The sequence below is a fragment of the Triturus cristatus genome, chromosome 4_1 (assembly GCF_964204655.1).
Source record: "Triturus cristatus chromosome 4_1, aTriCri1.1, whole genome shotgun sequence".
Classification (NCBI taxonomy): domain Eukaryota; kingdom Metazoa; phylum Chordata; class Amphibia; order Caudata; family Salamandridae; genus Triturus; species Triturus cristatus.
This window is the reverse complement of record NC_140585.1, coordinates 1,203,924,176-1,203,949,424: the sequence shown is the minus strand read 5'-3', so window position 1 is coordinate 1,203,949,424 and position 25,249 is coordinate 1,203,924,176. Positions and strand designations below refer to the sequence as shown.

The following is a 25,249-nucleotide window of genomic DNA, read 5'->3' as shown; positions in this document are numbered from 1 at the left end:
GCTCCTGGACTATGATAGAGCACACTAGTGCACTCTCAGGAGCATTCCATTCATGGAAAAAATGTAATTGTTCGCGTGATCACGTGTTCTGGGTTCTCTGGTTAAAGTTTGTTGAGTCATGCAGTGCGATGCCATTCCTTTCCACAAAACATAACTCCTGTGTCTCAATGCATGGTCCCAGCTCTGCGGCTTAAAGTTTTCCTGGGGCCTTGCTCTGCTGTAATAATTAGATGGGTAAATTAGCAATTACGTGGAATGTCTGCGGTATGGGCACTACACAGATGAGGCAGTCCAACAATATCTTGGAAGGAGGGGGCACAGATAGCTTTATTACAAGAGACTCGTGTGGCGGAAGAGGACACCAGACTGCAGAATCGCTGGCAAGTGCAATGTTTTTGCACCACATTCTGGATTTGCACCGGGTGCGTTGGTCTTGACTGTCTGGCGGTCCCCTTTCGCCTCATGGGAACATAGATTGACCCAGAGGGATGTTGTGTTGGTTGAGGGACAACTGGATGGCAGGGAGGGCCCTATTAGGAAGCATGTGCCACAACTGCTCTTCTCATCCAGTATCTCTACATCTCTACAATACTTACTAAATGGGTCCACATACTGTGTATACTTGGAGACAGAGTACTCGATCCACACTGACTGTTCACATTCACCACTCAAGTTCCCCAGTAGTGACATCTGCAGTCCATCTTAATCACTGGCTCCCACACTGTGATTAATTGGACTGCTGGAGATTGCTCCACCTGACTCGAGACTTTAATCCCCTCGCATGACTTGCATGTCCAGCTAGACTCTATACTTAGTGACCCACCTGGCAACAGAAGATTTAGGGAGAACCTTCTCGGATCATAATCCTTAGCAGATACAGTTGGAGGGAGGACCACAGACACCAGTCCACACCTGGCGGTTGCAACCTACTAAGCTGGAAGATCAGGTTTTCCGAGACGAAACAGACAAGTCCCTCCCAAAAATCGGTCTGAAAACTGGAGTACTTCTTAGTCAATAGACTGGGAATTAATAAAGGTGGTCCTCAGGAGCCATTCTATACGTGTAGTTGTGGGGTGAGGGCAGATCATTTAAAGGACCTGGTTTGCACCAAGAGGTCATAGAGTCCACTAGAGGCTGATGTCCATTCTGACCATGCAAAGAAGGGTGCATTAACTGACGCACAATATGCCCAGGTCATTGAGCTGCTACGCCACCTGCATGTCCGGGTGTACCAAGCGAAAATGCATGTTAAAGGGGACAAATTAGGCTGAATATTAGCCAGGCTTTTGCGTACTGCCACTCCAAACTTGCCGATCACAATGGTCAGGCTTTCCTAGGGGCATATGACCACAAATTCGATAGAAATCCATTAGGAATTCACTGCACATTACCAAGCCCTCTATGATCCACCGCTTGTGGACCAGCAGGATGCCATACAATCCTTCCTTGATCTGTAACCCTAACAGCAGTGACTCCATTGGACAGGGAAGTGCTAAATGCGCAAGAGATAAGGGGGCCATAGGGGGGGGGGAGTGGCGAACAGCAAAAACCCAGGGCTAGATGGGTTCCCCATCAAAAAGGCATACAAACACCAATTTGCTCCCAAACTACTACAATTACACCATGATGCCTAGCCAGAGGGCAGGCTTATGCCCATTGTGTGAATCCCTTAGTATCTTTTCCAGACAAGGACCCGTTGGAGCTTGCCTCTTACTGTCCGTTGTCTATGCTGGAATTGGATTATAAGATTCTGAACAAGGTCATAGTGGGCAGGTTGTATGAACATAAATCACATCTGCACACCCTAACCAGAACGGCTTTGTACCTGGACGGTCCATCTTAAATATCTACTGCCTCCATTGAATGATGGAACAGTCTTCAGTCCAGTGGCTATATGCTGCCTGAATGGTGCTGGACTTGGATAAAGTTTTTGACACCATGGATTGGTGATAACTGTTCGACCCAGACAGCCTTTAGCAAGGGGGGGGCGAGGGCAGCACGATCGTTTCCATTGCATTTAGTCTTTGCAAGGACCCTTTGGCCCAGAGACCTTAGTGGTATTTCCTAGTAGTTTCTCACCAACTGTGATGGGAGTGGCGCATCTTTCACTATTTAGGAGTAAACGGTAATCTTACTAGAGCCATAGCATCGGTGTCCCCAAATGGCTTGCAGGGTGACAGTGTACAAAAGCACAGTGTTGGAGACACGCTAGAAGGAAGCATGGAACGTAATTGACGTTTGCAATAACAAAGATTGATACTAGAAGGATGGGTGCACAACATGGAATTTAATGTCATGATTATCAGGATATTAGAAGCCCTGATGTCCGTGTAGAACAAAACACATTGGCTGGATAAATTGGATAAAGTACCTTTGTGTTGAAAAACTGGATTGAATACTACATTTGGAATTCGCTTTCCAATTAAACAAGACTCCCTTGGGATTTTCTTGGTTGGATACTCAGAACGGCTGCTATATGAGCACACTGCTTGCAACAATAATATTTGTATGAATCACACTCCTTTTGTATAGATTGTAGTATTGGTGGCGGGACCACAAAGTAGTGTGATCAGAACTTTGAGAATAAGAATCCCAGAACAGACATCGGTGTACACTTTTGCTCGCCACCCTCACCGCCAGTTTGTGTATTATTGACTTTCAGGAGCACTTTAAGTGGTAAAGTACAGGGTAAAGTATTTTTATCCAAGATGGTAATGCTCTCGTTTGCCCTATTACTTTCATAATCTTGCCGTCCATATTTCCAAATCCACATACGACATTCACTGCTGGGGAGCTTAGTTTGGAATAAGGGGAGGTGGCGTGTTGCACTTAGTAAGTTGCAACTGCCTATAGGGGGTGGCAGCCCCAAACTTTGAACATAATCAGCGCAGTTGCAGTAGCCTGCACATTAGCTGGTGCGATAAGTCACTGAGGAACTGGATCTTCCTGTAACCGCCCGTGTACTGCAGATACTCCAACAGGCCATCTTACCCCATGCCAGACTTTGACCAAATGCTAATGGGCGGTTACAGATAAGCAGATGGAAGTCTTTATTCTAATAGTCTGATTCATGTCATGCGTTCTTAAATACTCACCCGAGATCCTATTGAGCTCCATCACTTCAAGCAGTGACATATTGGGCAGGGCCAGTATAGACCTGGGAGGCAGCGGGAGTAGGCACACGTGGTGTGCAGTTTCAAGAATCAGCTCTCCTGCCCTATGATTGATTACAAGAAGAGCATGAGCTACTGGCAGGCCATTTTCTAGCTCTTAAATTGCTGGCTGCATTTAAAATTTGTGGAGCATCACAGACCGAGCCTGACCAACACCCTCTGATTAATATGCATCATAGTTAGTGGTCGTAGACTCATCGCATGGTTTGTTTGCGCTTTAGCTTACACCATACAGGACCTGCTAGGTGCGACCCGCAGATGTTGGAAGGGGAATGTGGGAAGAGAATGCAGAAGAATGGTAAAAGGCACTCCTATACCAGGAAAGTGTCACAGAATACTAAGTTTCAATACATTCAGCATATTATCCTTCATAGGGCCTACCTTACCCCAGTGACACATTCAATGTTTGGGTTCTCCTCCAATTTTCCTAGTGGTCAGTAAATAGGAGCAGACATGCTGCACAGGCTCTTGAGCTGCCAGGAGGCCTCGGCACTATGGGAAGCAGTTTCTGCTGCACTAACAGGCTACTGGCAGTGCAGGTATGTGCACTTTGGAGGGCTCATTAAGACTGTTCAAACGCCCGAAAGCTGCAAACAGGTTAATTGATTTGGTGTATATGATTACATTTGGACTCTCAGCCATGCACTGGAAAGCCATGCACTGGAAAGCCCAGACGTTACCAAGTAAAAGCTCACTGGTGCAAGGAAACAGATGGGGCGGACAGGGGCTGTAGCTCTCAGGCAAGAGGAAACTTGGGGCTGCAAAAATATCCCATAGTGGCAGATTGTAAAGTTCTGTTAGCAGACTTACAAACCCACAGTTAGGGTCTGGTTGACTGTCCCATTTACCAAGGAATTAGGGCACAGATCCTACTAAAACTCTGGGAGAATTTCATTGACCAGAACAGGAGTCACCTTTAATCTATGACAAAATTGACTCCTGTCATCCATTCCAATTCTTTGGAATTCCCAAAAGACAAATTTAAATTTCACAGGCCAACTTTCATACCCTGCTCAATAGACAAATCCCCATTTAATCCTCCCAGCACAGTCCATTTTGAGACTGCTTAATCCGTTACTGTTCCCAAAATATGGAACAGTTGTCTACTATACATTTTGGTCCCCCCTCAAACATATTTTGGAGAAATCTTTAGGCCTCTTAATCTCTGCATTTATATTTGGCTCCTAGTTTTCTTTTTTTTTTTAAATCGATAATCATTTCTTCAATAGCATCAAGAAGTCTATGGGGCGCATGCACTGACAAATCAGTGTTTCTCCATTGGACCAATAATTCACCTGGAAGAGAATGTGTCCTTCTAAAAAGCAATAATTAGTGTTGAAATAAAGGTTAAGCAGACACAGCCGCCAAACGGTAAGTTCAAACAGATCTACAAATTTAGACAACCACCACCCACTAAAACTCAAGCCTCGAATAAGGGAAAACTGGGTCATACAAGTGGACCACCAGAGCCACTATATAAAGTGAACTACAGCAATGCCATGGACCCCCAAAAGCGCACCACTACATGCAGGTCAAGAAGCAGACAGCACCATTTGGTACCAAAGATGTGAAGCTAGCCAACTCAAGGTCTATTCAAAAAGGCGCAAGGTCGCCAAGAGCAAGGCCTCTAGGTAAAACCCATGCTTAAGTGAAGAAGTTAATCACCACCAGACAGCCTCTCGGAAATAAGGCTGGAGTATTGTATTTTGATGGCAGCACGTGAAAGCTGGAGCTGCAAAGAGAATAAATATTCTGGAAATGTAAATCGAAGTAGCCCTCACCCTGGACCTCACAGAGCACTATAGAAGCAAGTGCACCACAGACCCAATACTCTGCAGACTAGTTGTTCACAAGCCTGTACCACACAATGGCTACAGTCCCCACACAGGACACTGGGGCATAGACAGAGCATAAATGCACTTTCTTTTGAATTGGACTGAATAAACTGTACAGAATTTTCTATTTTGCATTATAGGAAAAAGCTATTTTGCATTATAGGACAAAGCTGACGACAACTAGCCCTGATGAAGTCTGCCGTTACGCTTACAGTATAAAGACGAAACGTGTTGGCAAGGGGAAAGTCCAAGCATAAGGGCGAAACTGGATATTCAAATAAATAACTGTTGACAACACAACCAAGACGTCAAAACTTAGAGTGCTCGGAGAACTTTTGCAATTCAGTTTTTCCCTCAGGTTGATTAAGATCAGGTGGCTTCTCCTCCTCCAGAGCACCAAATGATATGTACAGATTGATATAGGTCTCTACCCCTCAGATGGAATATGTTCTGTGTGCCTGCAATCCCAGCCACCATTTCTTTCAAGCATGGCACTTCATTGTGGAATATTCATTTTGGGAAGCAGCACATATGCGTCTTGGAAGATGAAACCATTCATCACTAGCTCAGAAGGGGTGGTGGTGGTGGGGGGGGGGGGGGGGGGGGGGGAGGTTGGGAACAGATTAGCAGGCGCATAGAAATACATGTCTGATAAACCACCAGAAAGGTTTGCACCCCACACAAGAATGGGGTACAGCTCAAGTTAAGCGGGTCAGGAGCCTCAATATCAAGGCAGACCGACCCAGATCACTAGGTTACACTGCACCTTTGCAACAACCCAAATTAGAGGGCAATAAAAGTAAGGTTACAAAACACCAATCATCCAGTGGGATGGATACCATGCATAATTTACCAGTCACAGCATCTGCTCAATCTGACACAGCAATTGAGAAAAGGTTCATCTGAGCTTCGGTTCATCTGAGCTTCAGAAATAGTTACAGGGTCCATGTCTGGGCTGCAGTAACCTACTTCTAGAACTGTGGGAATACTTCACGTTCAATCAAGCCTACAACCAAACAGATTCAAATCTGACAATGTGAAGGCAATTGCATGCTAATCTACTGGAAAAAGAGCAACTGACCTAGTGGAGAACGCATTTCTATCTTCATGCATATTCCATTGAATGGCAGAGGCTCCTACTCTTTCTTGAAGGAGATCCCACACAACTCAAACTGATGAGTGGTCAGCGTTCGATGATTGAGAGTCAATTTCACTGCGAGATGCCCAAATAGAGGCATTCTGGGCTCCCTCGGGTGCCAGAATTCAGGCTATCTCGAGAGAGGTAACGGATGGCAGCCAATCTCCATCACCCCTCAGTTGACGTCAGCACTGCAGCCGGTTCACCCAGTGGGACACCCCAAATAAAGAACGGGGGCCCACATGGGGCCCCGGCTGCAGTGCTGAAGTCTGGCTTTAAAATAAAAAGCCACTTTATTAAATTTAGTCATCACATAATAGAAACTAAGGTAAGAGGAGAAGATAAGGGAAGGGAAAGAGCAAGAGACAGAATTAAGGATTAGTATACAAGTCCTACGAACAATAGTCCCCTAACTCTTCGAAGACAAGTCAATAGGGACAAGAATTGTGCCACAAAGTAAAGCTGTGCTACCCAATGTCTTTGTGGCCTCAACAGACATTTCAAGACCACAGTATTAAGTCTGCTGGGGGTGCTTGCGCTTTGTGGATATTCTCCAGCATGAATATTTCAGGAGAAGATTTCACTGCAAGATGCCCAACTTGAGGCATTCTGGCTCCCTTGGGAGCGAGTGAGAAAAGCCTATTTACATCACCCCTCAGTTGACGTTAGCACTGCAGCCGGTTCACCCAGTGGGACACCCCAAAAATGAACAGGGGCCCACATGGGGCCCTGGCTGCCGTGCTGAGGTCAGGCTTTAAAATAAAGCCACTTTAATAAATTTAGTCATTCCATAATAAAAAAAATACAGGTAGTAAAGGCCGATAACAAGAAAAGATGGATAACAAGATTCCAAATTACTGACAAGTCCTACATCAGTCATCCCTGACTACCTGCTAGTGGCCGAGAAGTGCCAAACTGTAGCCTCACTAGTAAGAGGGTGACTTCTACCCAATTACAGAATGCTAAGGTGAGACATTAGCAGATTCCTCATTCGCGGGAAAGGCCCTTTTACATTTGCTGGTGGGGAGAAATCTAATAAACTTAACCTGGTAAAGCTCATTCAGATCACCATAACTGGGGTCCTTCTGTCCATGTCAGGGCACATTCCCCCAGCTAGAACATGCATTTTGTTAACCATTAACATGAATCGTGAAAGATGTTCCCCATGGACGGCTCCTCAGAATTCCAAGTAGGGTGAGAGACATCCACATCCTGTCACAACCAGGACAACTGCCCAGCAACATTACCCGCGATTTCCGTTCCCATAGGGGAGCGCAGATAAGCCACGGAGAGACTAAGAAGAAGTCTGGCCAACTGGTGCAAATCAGATGCATCAGGCCCGGTCTTCTCAGCAATAGTCCGCAAATGAGCTCTGCAATTCTGCAAAGAATGAATTTAAAGAGTGTTTATATTTTTTGACCCAATCTCATGCCGCGGTCCACTTCAAGTGAACACCAGCCCACTTGAGCCAGATGTGCTATATTGTCAGCAGATGCATGCCAGGAATGAGACCATGCACGTTTGTCAGGCCCAAAGCTAGGACTCTACAAGAAGCTCCATTTCTGGTTCCCTTATATGAAGGTCATGGTCCTACCAAGTGTGCAGCGAGGAGCTCGCCACTGACCAAAAGTGTAAAGCACAGTAGATGGCAGGTCATGTTGAAAAGTGAGCTGCCGATATATTACAAGCACCTTGTAGAGCAGTACAAGACAGCTTAACTAGTGACATGTACAATGCAAGATTGTAGAGGTTCTGCAGTAGACATTCAGGGACTGCAATTGTGGTGGGCCTTCACAGCTTCTTCCCCATTCCAGTGTTTGGTGAAACCTTCATTGTCCCATCATAGCTCTAAACAGATGGTCCGTCCTGACCTACACCTCAAAATTCCAGAAAGGTTACTCCAGCCCTTCTAGGCGTAGAGAAGACGATTTGCAGCTTCTGACCTCAAGATCTGGTCTTCAAAAACCTCACTTTCAGAGGCGCAATAAAAGTTAATCAGGGCCCACTTTTTGCCCTAACAGGACACTTGCTTCCTCAAAAATTAGACAACCTTTTAAGTAATGAGTGAAGTTTGTGAGGAGTTGTGAATGGTGAGCGGCATATCTCCATATGGTGAATGTTTGCACTTGGGGAGTTGTAATGTTCCATAGCTGATCAGGTGTCAAGGCGTGTGGAAATTGATGGTGGTTGAAGCATACAAAGCCCCAAAAAGCCTACCTCCTAACATTTCCTTTCCAACCAAAGTTGGGCTTGTATGTGCAAGAGATTACAGTGGCCAGCCTGCTGGTGCAATGGTCACTGTATACTTGCAGGAACATACTTTGAATACAAGCTCCAACTAGGTGCTTACCTGACAAGGAAGAAGAGTCACAGAAGCCAACAAAGGCTGCCAAGTCTTGAGTCCACCTTGTTCTAGTTAATGTCTAAAATAGAGGCGGCCTACTCATGTCAATGAAACCAGCAGCAAAGAGGTGTTCAGTATTAAAAGGAGGAATACAGGCCCAAGCTGTCTTCGGTAGCAGATGATGGATATGGGAGCCTGTGGGGAGGGAAGTAGTTGTGAGCCTCACTAGATTAGGAAAATATTAGGCGTAGGACAAATAGAAGGCACAAGGCCCTCTTGCAAGAACACGTCTCTGAGAAACTATGTAGATAAGGTAGCTCAGAGGTGCCAAATAGTGGGAGGTTAGGCTTTGCCAGGCAGATGTGTAGGGAGTATAGCATGGTTAGGCTTCAAGTACACGAAAAAACAAGGACACTGCTAACTAGTGGCGACTAACATGTGCACCTGAATCGTGTTTGAGTCACGTGACTAGCTGTTTTTGTAAAAAAGTATAACTTTTGATAAAATGTCACGCTTTAGCTGGTGTTTATTACCATACAAATATATGCCATAATTATGATATGACATGCAATAAAGATGTCCGTTGCATTTTAAGTCGAAGCTCAGATTCCAGTTCCACAGACCTGACTGATCTTCAGTGCTTGCTGTTTTAGATTGTAGTCTTTACTATTTTGCCAGCAGAATGTGTGTTGTCTCTATACTCCGCAACAACCCGATGCCTTTTTAATCAACCAGTAGATACTCCCTGCCCCTTTATCTCACGGTTGCAGGTTTCTCATCACGTGTCTCATGGTCACAATTTTTCCAGCCCTTCCTTCTACACCCCTCTCCTGTTTTTCCTCCCTTGTTCAGGAATCGAAGTCAGTAGAGGAAAAACAAATCAACCCACAAATGGGAGTGCTGGTGGTTCCATCGGCAACCACAGGCTCAAATTCAGCACGGAGGGGTTTTGAAACCAGCATGCACTTAGTAATAGCTTGAAACCGTGTATTCAGTCTCAAACTTTGGCAAGTTGTTGAAGAGGCAGCAGTGGAAAGAAACACCAAGCTGTCCATATAGCTTCGATAAAAATTAGATTAGGCCTTGCTCCGCTCTCCATAATTCAGAAGTGTCTCTAGACGGTCCTTTTAGCATCTGATTTTAAGGAGGTCACCAGTGTTTAATCCCTTTAGTAGTCTACACCACTGCGATGAACCCCAGAATCTGGAGCACACTGACAACACAGCTGGTCAGAGCCAGCACCATTTGGTAACAAAAGTGAAGCCAGCAGATTTATCACCAGCTCCAAAAATGGAGACAATGTTGTACAGAGTAAGGACTAAGAATAACCTGTTCGGACCGTAGTTTATGCTTCACTAGAAATCTTTTCATTAAGACTGGAGTAGTGGATTTCAATAGGTCCAGAGACTCCACGTTAAGGCAGGAGATGTGAAACCGCGCATGTGCAAACCCACCAAGGCAAGGATGGCCTAAAGATCAAGTTAAGGGGCTCAAAAAGATGAATATTTAGGTAGACTGGTCTGGACCATCACGTGGCATCTCTGCAGCAGCCTAAATGTAACAGGAAACAAAAGCAAGATTATAAAACACCAACTAAATAGAACCATCACAGGACCTGGAGTGCACAGCTAGGGCTGGCCAAGTGGAATCAAGCAAAACCTATGATGTGCAGGAAAAGTGGGTGGTAGAGCGCATGGCAACTGTAGAAGGCCGACTTCAGGAAGCCAAGTCTCCTTCCACGCAGCCAACCAGGCAGTTCCCTGACCCACCACACTGGACACAGCATGCATCAAGAGGACCACACTTCAGTTTGCGGACAGCCAGCACAACACATCACCTACACAAGAGTAATGTTCTATGCTCAAGCTGTCAAGACAGCAAGTGTGTGCTCCACAACGTTCTCAGAGCCAGCTACAGTCACCATCCCAAACTCTTCTGCACCAACCACCGGCTGCCCCCCGAAACAGCATTCACCCACACACAACAAAAAAAACCTTCCCTCTTCCCCTACCATTCATCCATGATACCAGGAACACACACGAGGTGAGAATCAAGAAAGCTTACCATGTTGTGCCCTCCAAGCAGGTCCCTTCAGTAGTTGCCACCTGCAAAGAAAGTTTCAGCAGGACAGTTACGCAACATACAGATTCACAAACCCCCAAAACAACCCTAAATAATTAGCAATCCTTCTAGGAACAACGTGTAAATCCCAGTCCTTATGAAAATGCAGTCTCAAAACCCACTTCCAAGTACAATGGACTCGAGTTAAACAGTTTATCTGGGCTTTACCTTTCACATAGCGTCCCCCACTACACCAAACTCGACCGAAAAGGCCAGATGCGTTTATAACGCAGAGCTTTTATCCACCTACAGCAAACAGTACAGTTAATAAACCGTAAATGCAGGATTAAAAACGCCCTTGCCACCTGTAGGCTAGATGAAAATCTTACTCCATACAGTGTCCTCGATGCTTGCTTCGGTCCCTTCTTCCTGGAAGCGCCGAGAACATGATAAGTCCTGTTTAAGAGGAAGACAGTTAAAGCGATCCTCAACCAACTCCGTACCCAGCAACATAAAAGCTTTATTTACAAAGGCCAAGCCTGAGAGATTTGCCCACCCTGCCCACTGCATGCAGCACCTACCCCTTGTACGACTCACCTCCCCCAGTGGTGGACTGGGAGCAGCGCGACATCCCACCAAGCCCACATAGTACACTGCCAGTACCGCAAGTGACTCGGACCATTTCAGAGGAAAGATGTGGAGGCAAATTCTGTTTAAATCTACCCAAAACAGGAAAGAAGGAGGTGCGCAAGTGCAACCCCTCAGGGGTTTTTGTTGCAGTCACCCTACCAGACAAGGTGGCCCGTAGACCACCAGGTGCTACTCCCGTGTCCCCCCTCCCCCCCGCAATATGACCACCAAACGGGAACTGCACCATCGACCCCTTGCAGCAGCCTCCAGCGTCGCCGTGCTTGTATAGTTTCCCATCCACAAAGGGCAGCCGGGAGTGCGGCCCTCGAGCACGGCCATATTTCGTCAGTACCGTACCTGCATAGAAACAGACAACGATTAACCGTGGACACCTGAACAAAAACTCGGTTTAAATGGATACCCGACCCCACAAGATAGCAGCCTAAACCAAAGTGCTCCCGGGAAAAGTAAAAACCTCAAAAATGAATGCCGATCTGCACTCAGACCGCACCTGGGCTTTTTATACTCCACATTGGAGGCTTCAAACCCGCTGCTCGGTTACCTGTAAACTAAATACGTTAGAGCAGCCCCGACATTTTCAAATGTACACATACAAAATTATATGGCTTCTCAAGGGACGACCAACCACAAACTACTTAAATCCACCAGATTCACCGACCCCCCCCCCCCCCCTAAAAAAAAACCCACACAGGAAGCGTACTTTACGTTTTTATTAAGTACACGACTAGCAGCGCGAGGGCTGCTATTCAATTTATAAATATGCAACATTATAAAAAAAGTTCTATCTGGAATAAAAAAAATTATAATGCCTGAACAGATTACGAACCGCGTCAATTTTAACTAAAGGTTTGTTTAGTGTGGAAAGAAAATCCGTAAACCTAGTTTAGCCTAAAAAACCCAACAACGTTTAATATGGAGCAGAAAATATGATTATTATTTTTTTTTAAAGGGGGGGGGGGGGGTTGCGCGCAAGCTTATGAAGGAAGGGCCAAAGAGGAGCGCAAGCTGCACTCGAGAAACAAACTAGTATGGGATAATTGGATCAACTTGAAGGTTACAAGAAATCCACTGGAGTAAGAAGGAGGGAAAAAAAAAAAAAAAAAAAAGTTATTCCTAAAACATTCCCCAGGTAAAATTACGTAGTTCTACCTAAATAAGAGCCCGTCACCCTATGGCCACCAGCACAATTATAGCTTCAAGTGGCCCCAGGTCCTGTTTGACACATGTATCGTAACCAGTCCTGACTTTTTTTTTTTTGCATATTTATATAGCGCGAACTCGACCCGAAGGTATTGGAGCGCTTTACATGAGCACCGTATTTACATTACACATTCAGGCACGGGAAGATTAAGTGATTTGCCCAGAATCACAGGATGTGGACGCGACGCCGAGGCTCGAACGCTGGTTTCCAGCACCAAAGTCGGCAGTCTAGCCGACGGACCACACATCCTCTCCCCTTTTCGCCAATACGTAGCATTCTCAGTTCATAATAACTAAAGTAAGTCACCGAACGTGAGATGTAAAAAGTAGGACTAGCAAAAAGGGTCCAAAGAAGAAACCCCCTCAGCATCGCTAGACAGATACTCACCTTCACCCTAGATTCGGCTTGGCGCAATTCAGTACACCAGCAAACGAAGGGCTGCAAACAAAAAGCAGATTTCAACCAACAACCGGAACTGTTAAAAGCAGAATACCACAACACGTTTTAGTAGAAACACCCTTGGGAAATAACCCAACGAAACTTAAAGGGGAAAAAAACGACCAAAAATACAAATCCACGGAACCCTTCAGCATTCACTACGCCTTCAACTCCAATCCTACGTACACAAAAAAATAAGACTGTCTCTGCCCTCGTTTAAAATGCAGCTGAGTCTGTGGTCACATGACTTCATTTGGCCTAATCAGAGCACTCCTGAGTTAACAAGCAATACATGTCCCGGCTACCTGTTCACTTCTCAGCCAGTCGGAGTTACGGGGGGGCGGGGCACGTCCCCCGCCTTTCCGTCAATCAGATGTTGAAATGGGATATCAAGCCACGCCTATCATTGTCACTTGACCAACGGATAGCCAACGAGAGTCCAATATGGGGAAGAGGCACCCATGTCCTGATGAGTTTGCCATTCTAACCCAATCAGATGAAACAAATGGGATACATATCCACACCGCTCTTTGCAACTTGGCCTCCCAAAAACATAGTACCCCCAGGGGCACCCCGCTTTCCCCCCTCCCCCAAATTAGGTTACCCAAAGAAGACACAAGAAACAGTTGTAAATGGGTAACAAATGCTGCAGGATTTATTACATAATTCCAGGATATGTAATAGGTGGGTTATCTTACGGGCGATCCAAGGGCAGGCGGCCATCTACTTCACCTGCCCCGCCTGATGAGCCGGGCAGCACGGGAACGACCCGCAAGTGCTGCCCCCCAAGTGATTCTTTTTTCGATCATGTGCCGTTGAGATTCTACTCACACCCCCCCTCTCGGGGCGGAGCGTCGCCTAGCAAGCCCCCGGTTGTTCAGGCCCACAACCGCCCACAGGCCTAGCGGGGCGCCGACCGGCTTCCGGGACCTCTCTGGAGGCTCCTCGTTTTGGCTCAGGCACCACGTGGTGCCGCGCAGAGGTACCCTTTGTACCGGCCTGCTTCCAGATCGCCCTGTAACTCCGCCTGCAACGAAAAGAAACATTAAAACGTTCACCAAAAAACCCCCACCCCACCACACCACGCCGGGTAAGCGGTAGGGAGGGTAAAAGGCGAGGTGGGCGACAAAGAGGTCGCCAGTGAGGGTGGGGGAAGGCTAAATAGCCTTCCCCTCACACCTGGGCCCGGAAGTGACGCGCCTTTCGCGTCACTTCCGGCCCTCGACACGGAGGGGGGCAACAATCGGGATCCCCGCCCCCCCCCCGAAGGAGGGAGTGGGGAGGGGTGACCGGGGCCCCGGGGCCACTAAGGCGCCGACCGCCGAGTGGCCCACTGCGGGGGCCGCGGTCAGCGGCATAGTACCCCCAGGGGCACCCCGCTTTCCCCCCTCCCCCAAATTAGGTTACCCAAAGAAGACACAAGAAACAGTTGTAAATGGGTAACAAATGCTGCAGGATTTATTACATAATTCCAGGATATGTAATAGGTGGGTTATCTTACGGGCGATCCAAGGGCAGGCGGCCATCTACTTCACCTGCCCCGCCTGATGAGCCGGGCAGCACGGGAACGACCCGCAAGTGCTGCCCCCCAAGTGATTCTTTTTTCGATCACGTGCCGTTGAGATTCTACTCACACCCCCCCTCTCGGGGCGGAGCGTCGCATAGCAAGCCCCCGGTTGTTCAGGCCCACAACCGCCCACAGGCCTAGCGGGGCGCCGACCGGCTTCCGGGACCTCTCTGGAGGCTCCTCGTTTTGGCTCAGGCACCACGTGGTGCCGCGCAGAGGTACCCTTTGTACCGGCCTGCTTCCAGATCGCCCTGTAACTCCGCCACAGCCCTGGAGGCGGCTAACCGTCGCAGCCAGGGCCCCCCACCAACCTAGCTCTTTACCTGCACCCTCTATTCACCAATGCTTCGCTTAAATCCAATAAAAACAGGTCCATGCCTATTTGGGAGAGGTGTACTCCATCCAAGTCGAAGTACCCCTTCACATTCCCCCGAATCATCTCATGGCGAATAAAGCCCAAACCCCTTTGGGCTGTGAACTTACGCATTGCTCCATTAATGCGCCTCCTGGAGTGCTCTACCGCTTCTAAGGATTTAGCTCCCCGCCAAGACCTGCGGGGGATGATCTCCGACCACACGATCTCACACTCGCCCAGACGTTTGCAGATTTCCCCTAAGTCTCTTTTCATGGCTAATAACAGCAATCGTCTCCCTAGGGTAACAAGGTCGTTACCGCCCAGGTGTATCACCAACAGGTGGGGCAAGGTGGACCCGTGTGCTCTTAGTCTCTGCTCGATCTTATTCCTGAGTTCGAACCATCTCATCCCCGGCACCCCCATCCATTCCACTTCGGTCTGAGGGAAGTGTCGCATCCAATTTCGGTGCAATGCCCATTGGGCCGCCCGGGCGACAAATGAATGCCCGATCACCCACACCACGCGTCCTAATAAAGAGGAGACATGGTGTACACACAAGTTATTTAATCAGAAAGGGTGATTTCAACGATACACTCCATAAATCACAAACACATTACTAACAGCTGCCTCACGGGCGAACGTATATCTTATAGCAATCAGATTCCCAACGCCCCAGTTTCTTCACCTGAGCGGCCTCTAATCCCGCCAGGTGAGCGGCGGTGGCAGCGCCAATGCGGAAGGAGTGGCTGGAATACCTTCTGTCCGGCCGGGCGAGCCCCGCCCTGGCTAAACTGGCCCTGATTACCTGCTCGAACTGGTATCTAGTTACAGGGGTACCATTTGAATGCAACAGGAGATAACCAGGGCCAGGCGGTCTGTGTTCCAAAAACGCCTTTACCCATTGTACTGGGCAGAACCTGGGGTCACCTAGGGGCTGGGGAACCACCCTGATCCCCCGCCCCGCCTGATCAGTCTTGGACTTGCGTAAAAGAATGGTCAGTGACCCGGAAATGGACACGTCTGAAATTGCCAGCGCATCCCCTGAACAGTCGACCTTGGACCTAGCCACTAACTCACTGACTCTGAAAGCCCCGAAGAATGCTAAGCAGAATGTGGCTGAAAACAGCGTGGCCTCGTAATGAGAGTAGGTGACTAACTCGAGAGCCCCTAGCATGCCTTTCAGGATTTCGAAATCAATGGGCGCTCGATTATCAGGGGCCCTGGGCTCCTCCCTAGCCCAACCCTTCAAGGCGGCCCGGATGGGATAGGAGTTAGTGGGATCCGCCCCGCCAGACAACCTAGTGTCGTGGCTTACGGCTGCCAAGTGACTGCCCACCCATGAGCGGCTCTTCCCTTGTCCCCTAGCCCACACCAGGAATGCTCGGACCTGGGACACCAACGCAGCCCCTGAAGTACCCAGTGCCACAGAAGTTGCTCTGAATGTTGCCATGTGGGCGCTGTAACGCTTTCTGGTACCTGGGGCCAGAGCTCTTTCTCCCATCGCTTTCAGGCTAGGGTGGGGGAAGGCTAAATAGCCTTCCCCTCACACCTGGGCCCGGAAGTGACGCGCCTTTCGCGTCACTTCCGGCCCTCGACACGGAGGGGGGCAACAATCGGGATCCCCGCCCCCGCCCCCCCCGAAGGAGGGAGTGGGGAGGGGTGACCGGGGCCCCGGGGCCACTAAGGCGCCGACCGCCGAGTGGCCCCCTGCGGGTGCCGCGGTCAGCGGCAAAGTTGAATCCCATGTTGGAAAGCCTAACGCCATCCCAGCCAGTCAGTGGGCCCCTCCCCCTTCCCTCCAGCCAATCATCTAAGGAGCCTTTCTCCTCAGTGTCCAGTTACAAAGGAGCAGCAGCCTAATTGCATTCTGGAACTGGTAGTGTTCTTTTATTATACGATAAAAAGCAACCAGGACCACATGTCACAGAATGCAAAACACCTGGAATGGAGTAGCTTGTCACACTGAATTTCTGAAGGAACTAATCCTGTACCTGGGCAGTGATTTACATACTGTGCACTGTGGGTTTATTTAATTATATTTTTTATAATGCACTTAAGCAAGTAATGGATGGTACAGAATGCCAGCCGTATCTGAGAGAGAATGCAGTCTAGATGAAAACTCATTTGAGACAAAGGGCCAGGTTTACAAACAAGAACTGAACAAAATGTTTTTTTTCACTTTACTTTCCAGCACACAACCTGTTTTGCCTGGAATGTTGCCTGAAAGTAACATAAAGCAGCGCAAAGTGCTACATCAAAGGGCTGTTCCTTGTGTTCTGCATGGACGTTCCAGTGCACCACCCTATGGCACAAAACCTATCTGCTAACTACAGTACACAGGGTTGTGCACCAAAAATAACACCATTTGAAAGCAGGCGTTAAAAAGGAGAAATGTTTATATTTCTCCTAACTTTACCCAGTTTGCATGTGTGTTGCACTGTACAGCACACATCAGAAGTGGGAATAGTTTTAAAGTTTGTCTAGGCATAGTTATTTGTATGCTAGGCTCATTCAGACACTTTTGTGCTATGGTGCAAAAGTGTGTGGTGTTAACCAGACTGATTGTGCACTAGCGCTGAGAGAGCTCGATAGTGCCATATCTTAGTACATATGGCACCTCCCTGCTCTCCTCCTGTCACGCAACACAGCGTGGCCACTTGGTGTGCTGCGTTGTATTGTGCGACAGTTTGGTAAATCTGGACCATAGTGCTTAGCAGAAGCGTTGTCTGTGGTTTGTGGAGTGATTTCATGTTAATTTCCCGACAAAGACAGTTCCAGAGGGAGGAGCCAGAGTGCGCTGAGTTCTGCCTAATGGAGTTTTGAGGCAGAAGTTGGAAGCTGAAATCAAGAGTCCGGCCGTAAGGGGTGAAAAGTTTGCACAGGTGATGAGGTACTGTCAAAGACCTTGTGAAATAGGCAAAGGGGGTTGTATTCAACACTTTGGCTGTCTGTCAATAAGAATATACTTTCAAGTAAAGAATGAGTTTATCTTTAGCATTTTCTGCTTTTCAGATTATATGTGTTTTTTTGCTGTGGTACCCCATAAACAGAGGGTTGAAGGCGTGACTGCGGGGAAAAGTTAGCTGTAGGAAAGTAGGATCTGCTTTCATGGTCACCCCCACTTCCTGCTGGTGTCATTATGTTTTACTGACTAGTCGGACTGGGATCCTGCTAATCAGGACCCCAGTCTCTGTGCTTTTTACCGAAATTGGACATGGTGAGTACTTGGGTACACTCCAGACTGGCTACTGGTGTACCCAAGTCCCTAGTATATGGTACTAAGGTACCCAGGGCATAGATACACTAGGGGTCTCCCATGGGCTGAAGTATGTATTATGCCACCCATGGGAGCCCACTCAAATTGTGACTACAGGCCTGCCATTGCGGCCTGTGTAAGCTGGTGCTAGGACCACTTACGGCAGATATAAGTTTCCTTATATGTGAGGTCACTGCACTTAAAAGCTATAAGTCACCCCTAAGGCAGGCCTTTTAATCCTGAAGGCTGGGTGCTCAGTTATAAGTGTGAAGATGCACTGCATGAGCAGGACACCCCTACGACCCTTGGAGTCCTGGGTTGTAAGTGCATCAGCCATCAAAATACATAGAGTGGCCATGCATCATCACGCGATGGCTATCTCTAAACTGGCTGTAACGAACCCTGTCATGTTTGACAGGGTATCAAACATATTGGAATCATATCCCCACACCGTAAAGCTCCTCCAGGAGGCCCTCAGTGCTCCCAGTACCGGTCTTCTAGAACCGGATAGCAAACCAAGCCAAGCTCGAACAGGGGAAGGCAGGACAATAGGTTTATTGTCACAGGGAGGTGTGACCAACTCCCGGACAGGAATTAGTGTATTGGGACAGGGTGGAGGCGCTTGGCAGTGCCACTAGGGGGCGCTTGGCAGCGCCACTAGACTGCTTTGAAGGGCACATTTGGTGCCCTCCTTGCATACTCCAGTTGAAACCAGTTCAGGGAGCCGTTGGCTCCAAATCTGGCGTGAAACTGGACAAAGGAAATGGGAGTAACCTCCCCCCTGTCTAGACCCTCCCCTGGGAGGCTACCCTGAATTGTCCCAACCCTTTCCTGAGGGTACTTAAGGGCTTACCTGTGGGTGGGTCTCTAGATTCGTCGTGAGACAAGATTCAATTCAGACACCACTTCTTCTACCGTCTGGGCACTCTGGACTTCACTGGACTTCGTTTGGGCCTGACATCATCTCCCTTCCAGTCTGCTGCATCGTCTGTGCCTGTGCACCATACAGTAACCTTCCAAGGCTTGTGGGCAGCAAAAACACCTGAAGGAATCTCCCTTGAAGTGAAGGAATCACTTCCCTGCATTCACAGGCACCGCAACTAAGCTGACCTGTCTGCTTATCCTGAGCTTCTACAAAAGATTCTGCAACAACAGGTGGTGGTTCTACACAGCTCTCGAGGCCTGCCCTCTCACCAAGTTTGAGGCCAGTATCCCTCGTGGGAGCCGCAGGAACCAAACCCCTGTGCAACGCGTGAACTTGCAGTTGCAAAGGCTTGTTGGCTTCCTTCCACCAAGATCTTTGGGCTGCCAGTAGCCCCAACCTCAAGAATCTCCTGTGACCAAGATCTTTGTCCTCATCGCATCACTTGCACAATGGGCCTGCATCTTTGGTGAGCTGTTCGAGGTCCTCTTGCAACTCCAGTGTCTCCAGCCTGTGGGTCCTCATGAGGGTCTCCTTTGATTTCTTTGGGCTCCCCTGATTACTCGGGCCTGCCCTGACCCCCCCTGCTTGTGGTGAGTCACCTGGACCTTGCTGGTCCCAACACTATACCTTCTTCACTTTCCACGCTGGTCGCAGTTGCAAAGGCTCGTTGGTGCTTCTGACGCATATCGACCCCTCAACTTTCGACATCTGACATAGGACAGCTTGTGCACGGCTCCTGGTCTCCCACAGCATCGCCTGGTCCACACAGCTGCAGTTTCAAGATCACCGTCAACTCTCCTGCAACACTCTACTTCGGTGGGCATTCGTCCTCCGGACTTCCTGGTCACTTCCAAGTGGCAAAGACTCTGTCCCCTTTTCTTGCAGGTACTTCTCATCCTGGATCTACCTTTGAGTTCCACCAGACTCTTTCACCTTCTCTAGTAGCGGCATCTTCCTGAACTCCTCCATTGAGTTCGGCAGCGGTTTCTGACGCCGTTTCACACATATGCACCCCGCTTTCCTGGTGTAGGTATCCTGGTTCCTAGGGTATCCATGAGTGAGGTGGCTCTCCAACCTTCTGTCCTCCACGGGGTTCCTTCAGGGTCCACTGGGAAAGGCCTTGAAGTGAAGGAATCACTTCCCTGCATTCACAGGCACCGCAACTAAGCTGACCTGTCTGCTTATCCTGAGCTTCTACAAAAGATTCTGCAACAACAGGTGGTGGTTCTACACAGCTCTCGAGGCCTGCCCTCTCACCAAGTTTGAGGCCAGTATCCCTCGTGGGAGCCGCAGGAACCAAACCCCTGTGCAACGCGTGAACTTGCAGTTGCAAAGGCTTGTTGGCTTCCTTCCACCAAGATCTTTGGGCTGCCAGTAGCCCCAACCTCAAGAATCTCCTGTGACCTTGATCTTTGTCCTCATCGCATCACTTGCACAATGGGCCTGCATCTTTGGTGAGCTGTTCGAGGTCCTCTTGCAACTCCAGGTTCTCCAGCCTGTGGGTCCTCATGAGGGTCTCCTTTGATTTCTTTGGGCTCCCCTGATTACTCGGGCCTGCCCTGACCCCCCTGCTTGTGGTGAGTCACCTGGACCTTGCTGGTCCCAACACTATACCTTCTTCACTTTCCACGCTGGTCGCAGTTGCAAAGGCTCGTTGGTGCTTCTGACGCATATCGACCCCTCAACTTTCGACATCTGACATAGGACAGCTTGTGCACGGCTCCTGGTCTCCCACAGCATCGCCTGGTCCACACAGCTGCAGTTTCAAGATCACCGTCAACTCTCCTGCAACACTCTACTTCGGTGGGCATTCGTCCTCCGGACTTCCTGGTCACTTCCAAGTGGCAAAGACTCTGTCCCCTTTTCTTGCAGGTACTTCTCATCCTGGATCTACCTTTGAGTTCCACCAGACTCTTTCACCTTCTCTAGTAGCGGCATCTTCCTGAACTCCTCCATTGAGTTCGGCAGCGGTTTCTGACGCCGTTTCACACATATGCACCCCGCTTTCCTGGTGTAGGTATCCTGGTTCCTAGGGTATCCACGCGTGAGGTGGCTCTCCAACCTTCTGTCCTCCACGGGGTTCCTTCAGGGTCCACTGGGAAAGGTCCTTCTTCTTTAAAATTGCAACCGCGACTTACCCATTTACTTGTATTGAGCCCGCGGTCGTGTTCCTGCTCTACGCATTGCCTCCGTGGGGTTCCTGGTTACTTACCTTGGGTGTTTCCTTGGATCCCTGGCACTTCTACGCCTTTTGGGTATAGTCTTGACTCGAGTTGTGTTTCGCATACCACTATTTTAGTATATGGTTTGTTCTCCACCTGGTGACCACTGTGTATTTCATTTTACTTACCTGTTTCTATTGAAAAGTATTGTGTATATCTCTGGTTAGGAGATATCTATATGTGTTAGTGAGTGTCTTGTAATAGATACATATTTTTATAAATACACTGTGTAGTTCTTTTTCACTTAATCTATACCTATAAGTTTATGTTCTGGTAAAACAAGCTGCTTTACACTCCTTCTGGACTAAGCCTGAAGGCTGCTCTCCACAGCTACCACTTGGAGAGCTTTCTAAGGTCACTAAAATCACCATAAGGGTTGTCTGGATTGGTGCAAGGTGCCCAGTTATATAAGTGTACACCATATACCAAGCCAGCCTCTCACAACTTAGAATGTGAAATTACAGATGAGACCAGAGAAGCAGCTAGCAGTACTGTCTAGAGGACTTAGAATGAGGATTTACCACTGGGAATAGAAACATACCAACTTAAATTAGGAAATTCTGACGGGACCAGAGTAGCGGCTAGCAGCACTGCCACCCTAGAGGACTTAGAGTGAGGAATTACCACTGGGACCAGAGAAGCAGCTGCAGCACTGTCTAGAGGACTTAGAATGAGGAATTACTACTGGGACCAGAGAAGAAGTTAGCATCTTTGGTTAGAGGACATAGAAATAAGACTTACCACTGGGAACAAACACAAAGCTGCAGCACTGCCTAAAGGACTAAAAATTAGGAATTACCACTGGGGACAGCGACACAGCTGCAGCACTGTCTAGAAGAGTTAAAATGGAGGAATTCCTGACAGGATCAAAGAAGCAGATGCAGCACTGTGTAGAGGACTTGGAATAAGGAATTACTGATAAGACCACATAAGAAGCTAGCATCACTGTCTGGGGCACTTAGAATGAGGAATTCCAATGGAAATAGAGACACACCAGCAGCACTGCCTAGAGGACTCAGAATGAGGAATTTCTGACATGATCAAAGTAGAAGTTAGCAGCACTGCCTTGAGGATTTAGAATTAGAAATTACCAATGGGACCAGAGAAGCAGCTTGCAGCACTATCTCAAGAAGTTAGAATGAGGAATTACTGACAGTATGAAGTTGCACCTAGCAGTACTGCCTAGAGGACTAAGAGTGAGGAAGTAGCATTGGGACCAGAGAAGTAGCTGCAGCACTGTCTAATAGAATTAGAATGAGGAATTACTGAAAGGACGTTAGCAGCAGCTAGCACCACTGTCTAGGGGACTTAGAATGAGGAATTACCACTGGGAATAGAGACACACCAGCAGCACAGCCTAGAGGGCTTAGAATGAGGAATTTCTGACAGGACCAAAGAAGCAACTAGCAGCACTGCCTAGACGACTAAGAATTATGAATTACAGATGGGACCAGAGTAGCAGCTAGTAGCACTCCCTAGAGGACTTAGAAAGAGGAATTACCACTGGGATCAGAGAAAAAGCTGTAGCACTTCCTAATGGACTTAGAATGAAGAATAGCTGGTGGGACCAGAGTAGCAGCTAGCAGTGCTGTCTAAAGGATTAGAATGAGGAATTACCACTGGAACCAGAGAAGCAGCTGCAGCACTGTTCAGAAGGGCTTAGAATTAAGAATTACCACTGGGACCAGAGAAGCAGCTGCAGCACTGCCTAGATGATTAAAGATTGGGGAACTACCAATGGGACCAGAGAAGCAGCTGGCAGCACTGCTAGAGGACTAAGAATGAGGAACTACTACTGGGAACAGAGACGCATATACAACACTTCCTAGAGGACTAAGATTAGGGAATTAGCACTGGGAACAGAGACCCAGCTGCAGAACTCTCTAGAGGAATTAGAATGAGCAATTACCAATGGGACCAGAGAAGCGCTAGCAGCAGTGCAGAGAGGACTTTGAAGCTAGCAGCACTGTCTAGGGAACTTAGAATGAGGAATTACCACTGGGAATAGAGACACACCAGCAGCACTGTCTAGATGGTTTAGAATGAGGAATTTCTGACAGGACCAAAGAAGCAGCTAGCAGCACTGCCTAGATAACTAAGAATTAGGAATTACAGATGAGACCAGAGTAGCAGCTTTCAGCACTCCCTAGAGGACTTAGAAAGAGCAATTGCCACTGGGATCAGAGAAGAAGCTGCAGCACTTCCTAATGGACTTAGAATGAAGAATAGCTGGTGGGACCAGAGTAGCAGCTAGCAGCACTGTCTAAAGGATTAGAATGAGGAATTACCACTGGGACCAGAGAAGCAGCCGCAGCACTACCTAATGGACTTAGAATGAGGAATTACTGACAAGACACTAGCAGCAGCTAGCAGCACTGTGTGAGGGGCTTTGAATGAGGAATTACAACTGGGAATAGAGACACACAAGCAGCACTGTGTTATGCCCTGCATAGTTATTCTATTTTCCACATTTCACCCTTTCTTCCTGCTGCTCAGCCAATGTGCATGTTTACTGTAGAATGTTGGGAATGCAGTGATGCATGGAATGTTGGGTGTCTGTGTGAGTGAGGAATGACAGTTAGAGAGGGGCTGAGCAGCAGGTAGGCTGCTCCTGGTGGGGTTTGATACTACAAGGGGTTTGCTGTGATATGGAACTAAGGCTTGACTACTGGCTAATCTACTTATACGTCACCTGTTACCTGGACTATCCCTATGATATACTTACTTACCATCTGGATGTAATTGAACCAACTACAGATTAAAGGTACATGTTAATCTACTTGGCAACCAGCGTCTACTTTCTACCACAGAGCACAACATATTTTGGCGACGAGCGAGAGTTGGAGACTTGCCCACTTGCCTACTGATCTTCACAACTGGTCAAGGAAGCGGATAATGACAGCATGAATGAGTTCAGAGGGTGAGAAGGAGCCACAAGTCACATCATCACCTAAGAAACAACGCTACATCAAGTTTACTAGAGGCAACACGTCAAGCAACATAAGAGGAATTAACGCAACATAAGAAATTGGTACAGCATATTCAGCAACCCCACCAGTGTCCTGGACAACGGACAGCCCCAGCGTAAGCATGCTGTACTGTGTGTTTGCCATAAGACCTGTGCAATCCTTACCAATGACATTCAATAGGTACAAACTATGTTTGGATGCAGCTCTTGTCATGTTCTTACATGGGCGTCTAATCTGCACAAAATCTAACTTCTTCTGGACGTGGGTGCAAATTTGGAGGTGCCTAGATATTTTCACGTGCTACATGTGCTGGAGCGGGTTTCATTTAAAACATTTTGTATACCCTCTCCATTTTGCATATTTTCATTAATAAGAATAATTAATTAATAGTAATTGTGCTAATTGTTTGCTGTGTGAATTGACCAACATTACTAATATAAGAAATACACGTGGGAATTGCATTTGCATGGCCTAATTATTACGTAAACTAATTTTCGTACGCATATTAATGATAAGATAATTAGAAATTGCGTGATTATATGTTGCTTTCGTGATGTATTTGTGATTCGTGCTTTATTAAAATGAATGTAATCTGCATTAAGTGTTGCTTCTGCTAGATAAATACACACACATAAGGGTTTAGTGAGGGGATAACATTTTATTAGTCATTTCAATGTATTAATTACGTTTTTGTGTTTCTTTGCTTAAGTTGACCATTTGAAGTGGCCACAAAATGGCCGACATCCCTATCAGACGAATTGACTTCATTTGTGAACGTCTCTGGGTGAAGTGCGCATGCGTCACCATCAGCAGCAGTGGCCTCTGAACGACCCTAAATTCGACTGTACCCACCAAGGACACTCTGGGCTAACAGCCAGCTGCCCCGAAAAGAAACAATGAAAGTTACTTCCACATGAAAATTTTAACTATATCTAAAGAAACATTTTCCGTGTGAGAATTTGGTGGAACTGATCTCATCAACCAATCACGAATATTCAAAATATTATTTGTTACTTTTTGGAATGTAATTTTACTATAAAAGATGGTAGAATAGAGAGGTTGAGATCGAGACCCTTCCGAAGATTTTCAATTTCCTGACGTTATGCTGACGGAG

General features: G+C 47.6%; 1 protein-coding gene across 5 annotated transcripts in view; it reads right to left on the bottom strand.

Annotated features, from left to right (window-relative positions):
• Positions 1-13,017, bottom strand: part of LOC146856397 (uncharacterized) — a 35,566-nt gene extending 22,549 nt beyond the window's left edge. The window contains exons 1-4 of one of the 5 annotated variants that reach the window (XR_014980938.1): positions 12,791-13,017; positions 11,426-11,538; positions 10,941-11,007; positions 10,555-10,595 (exon numbers count right to left, since the gene is read on the bottom strand). Coding sequence is in view for 1 of the 5 variants with exons in the window: in XM_085650730.1 (XP_085506856.1) it covers positions 10,555-10,595; positions 10,941-11,007; positions 11,149-11,233 (193 nt within the window). In the remaining 4 variants the exon portion in view is untranslated. Of the gene's footprint in view, positions 1-10,554; positions 10,596-10,916; positions 11,008-11,148; positions 11,401-11,425; positions 11,539-12,790 lie in introns of those variants that run through there. The other 4 variants (XR_014980940.1, XR_014980939.1, XR_014980937.1 and 1 more) reach the window with 4 other exon arrangements.
• Positions 13,018-25,249: the final 12,232 nt, after the last annotated feature.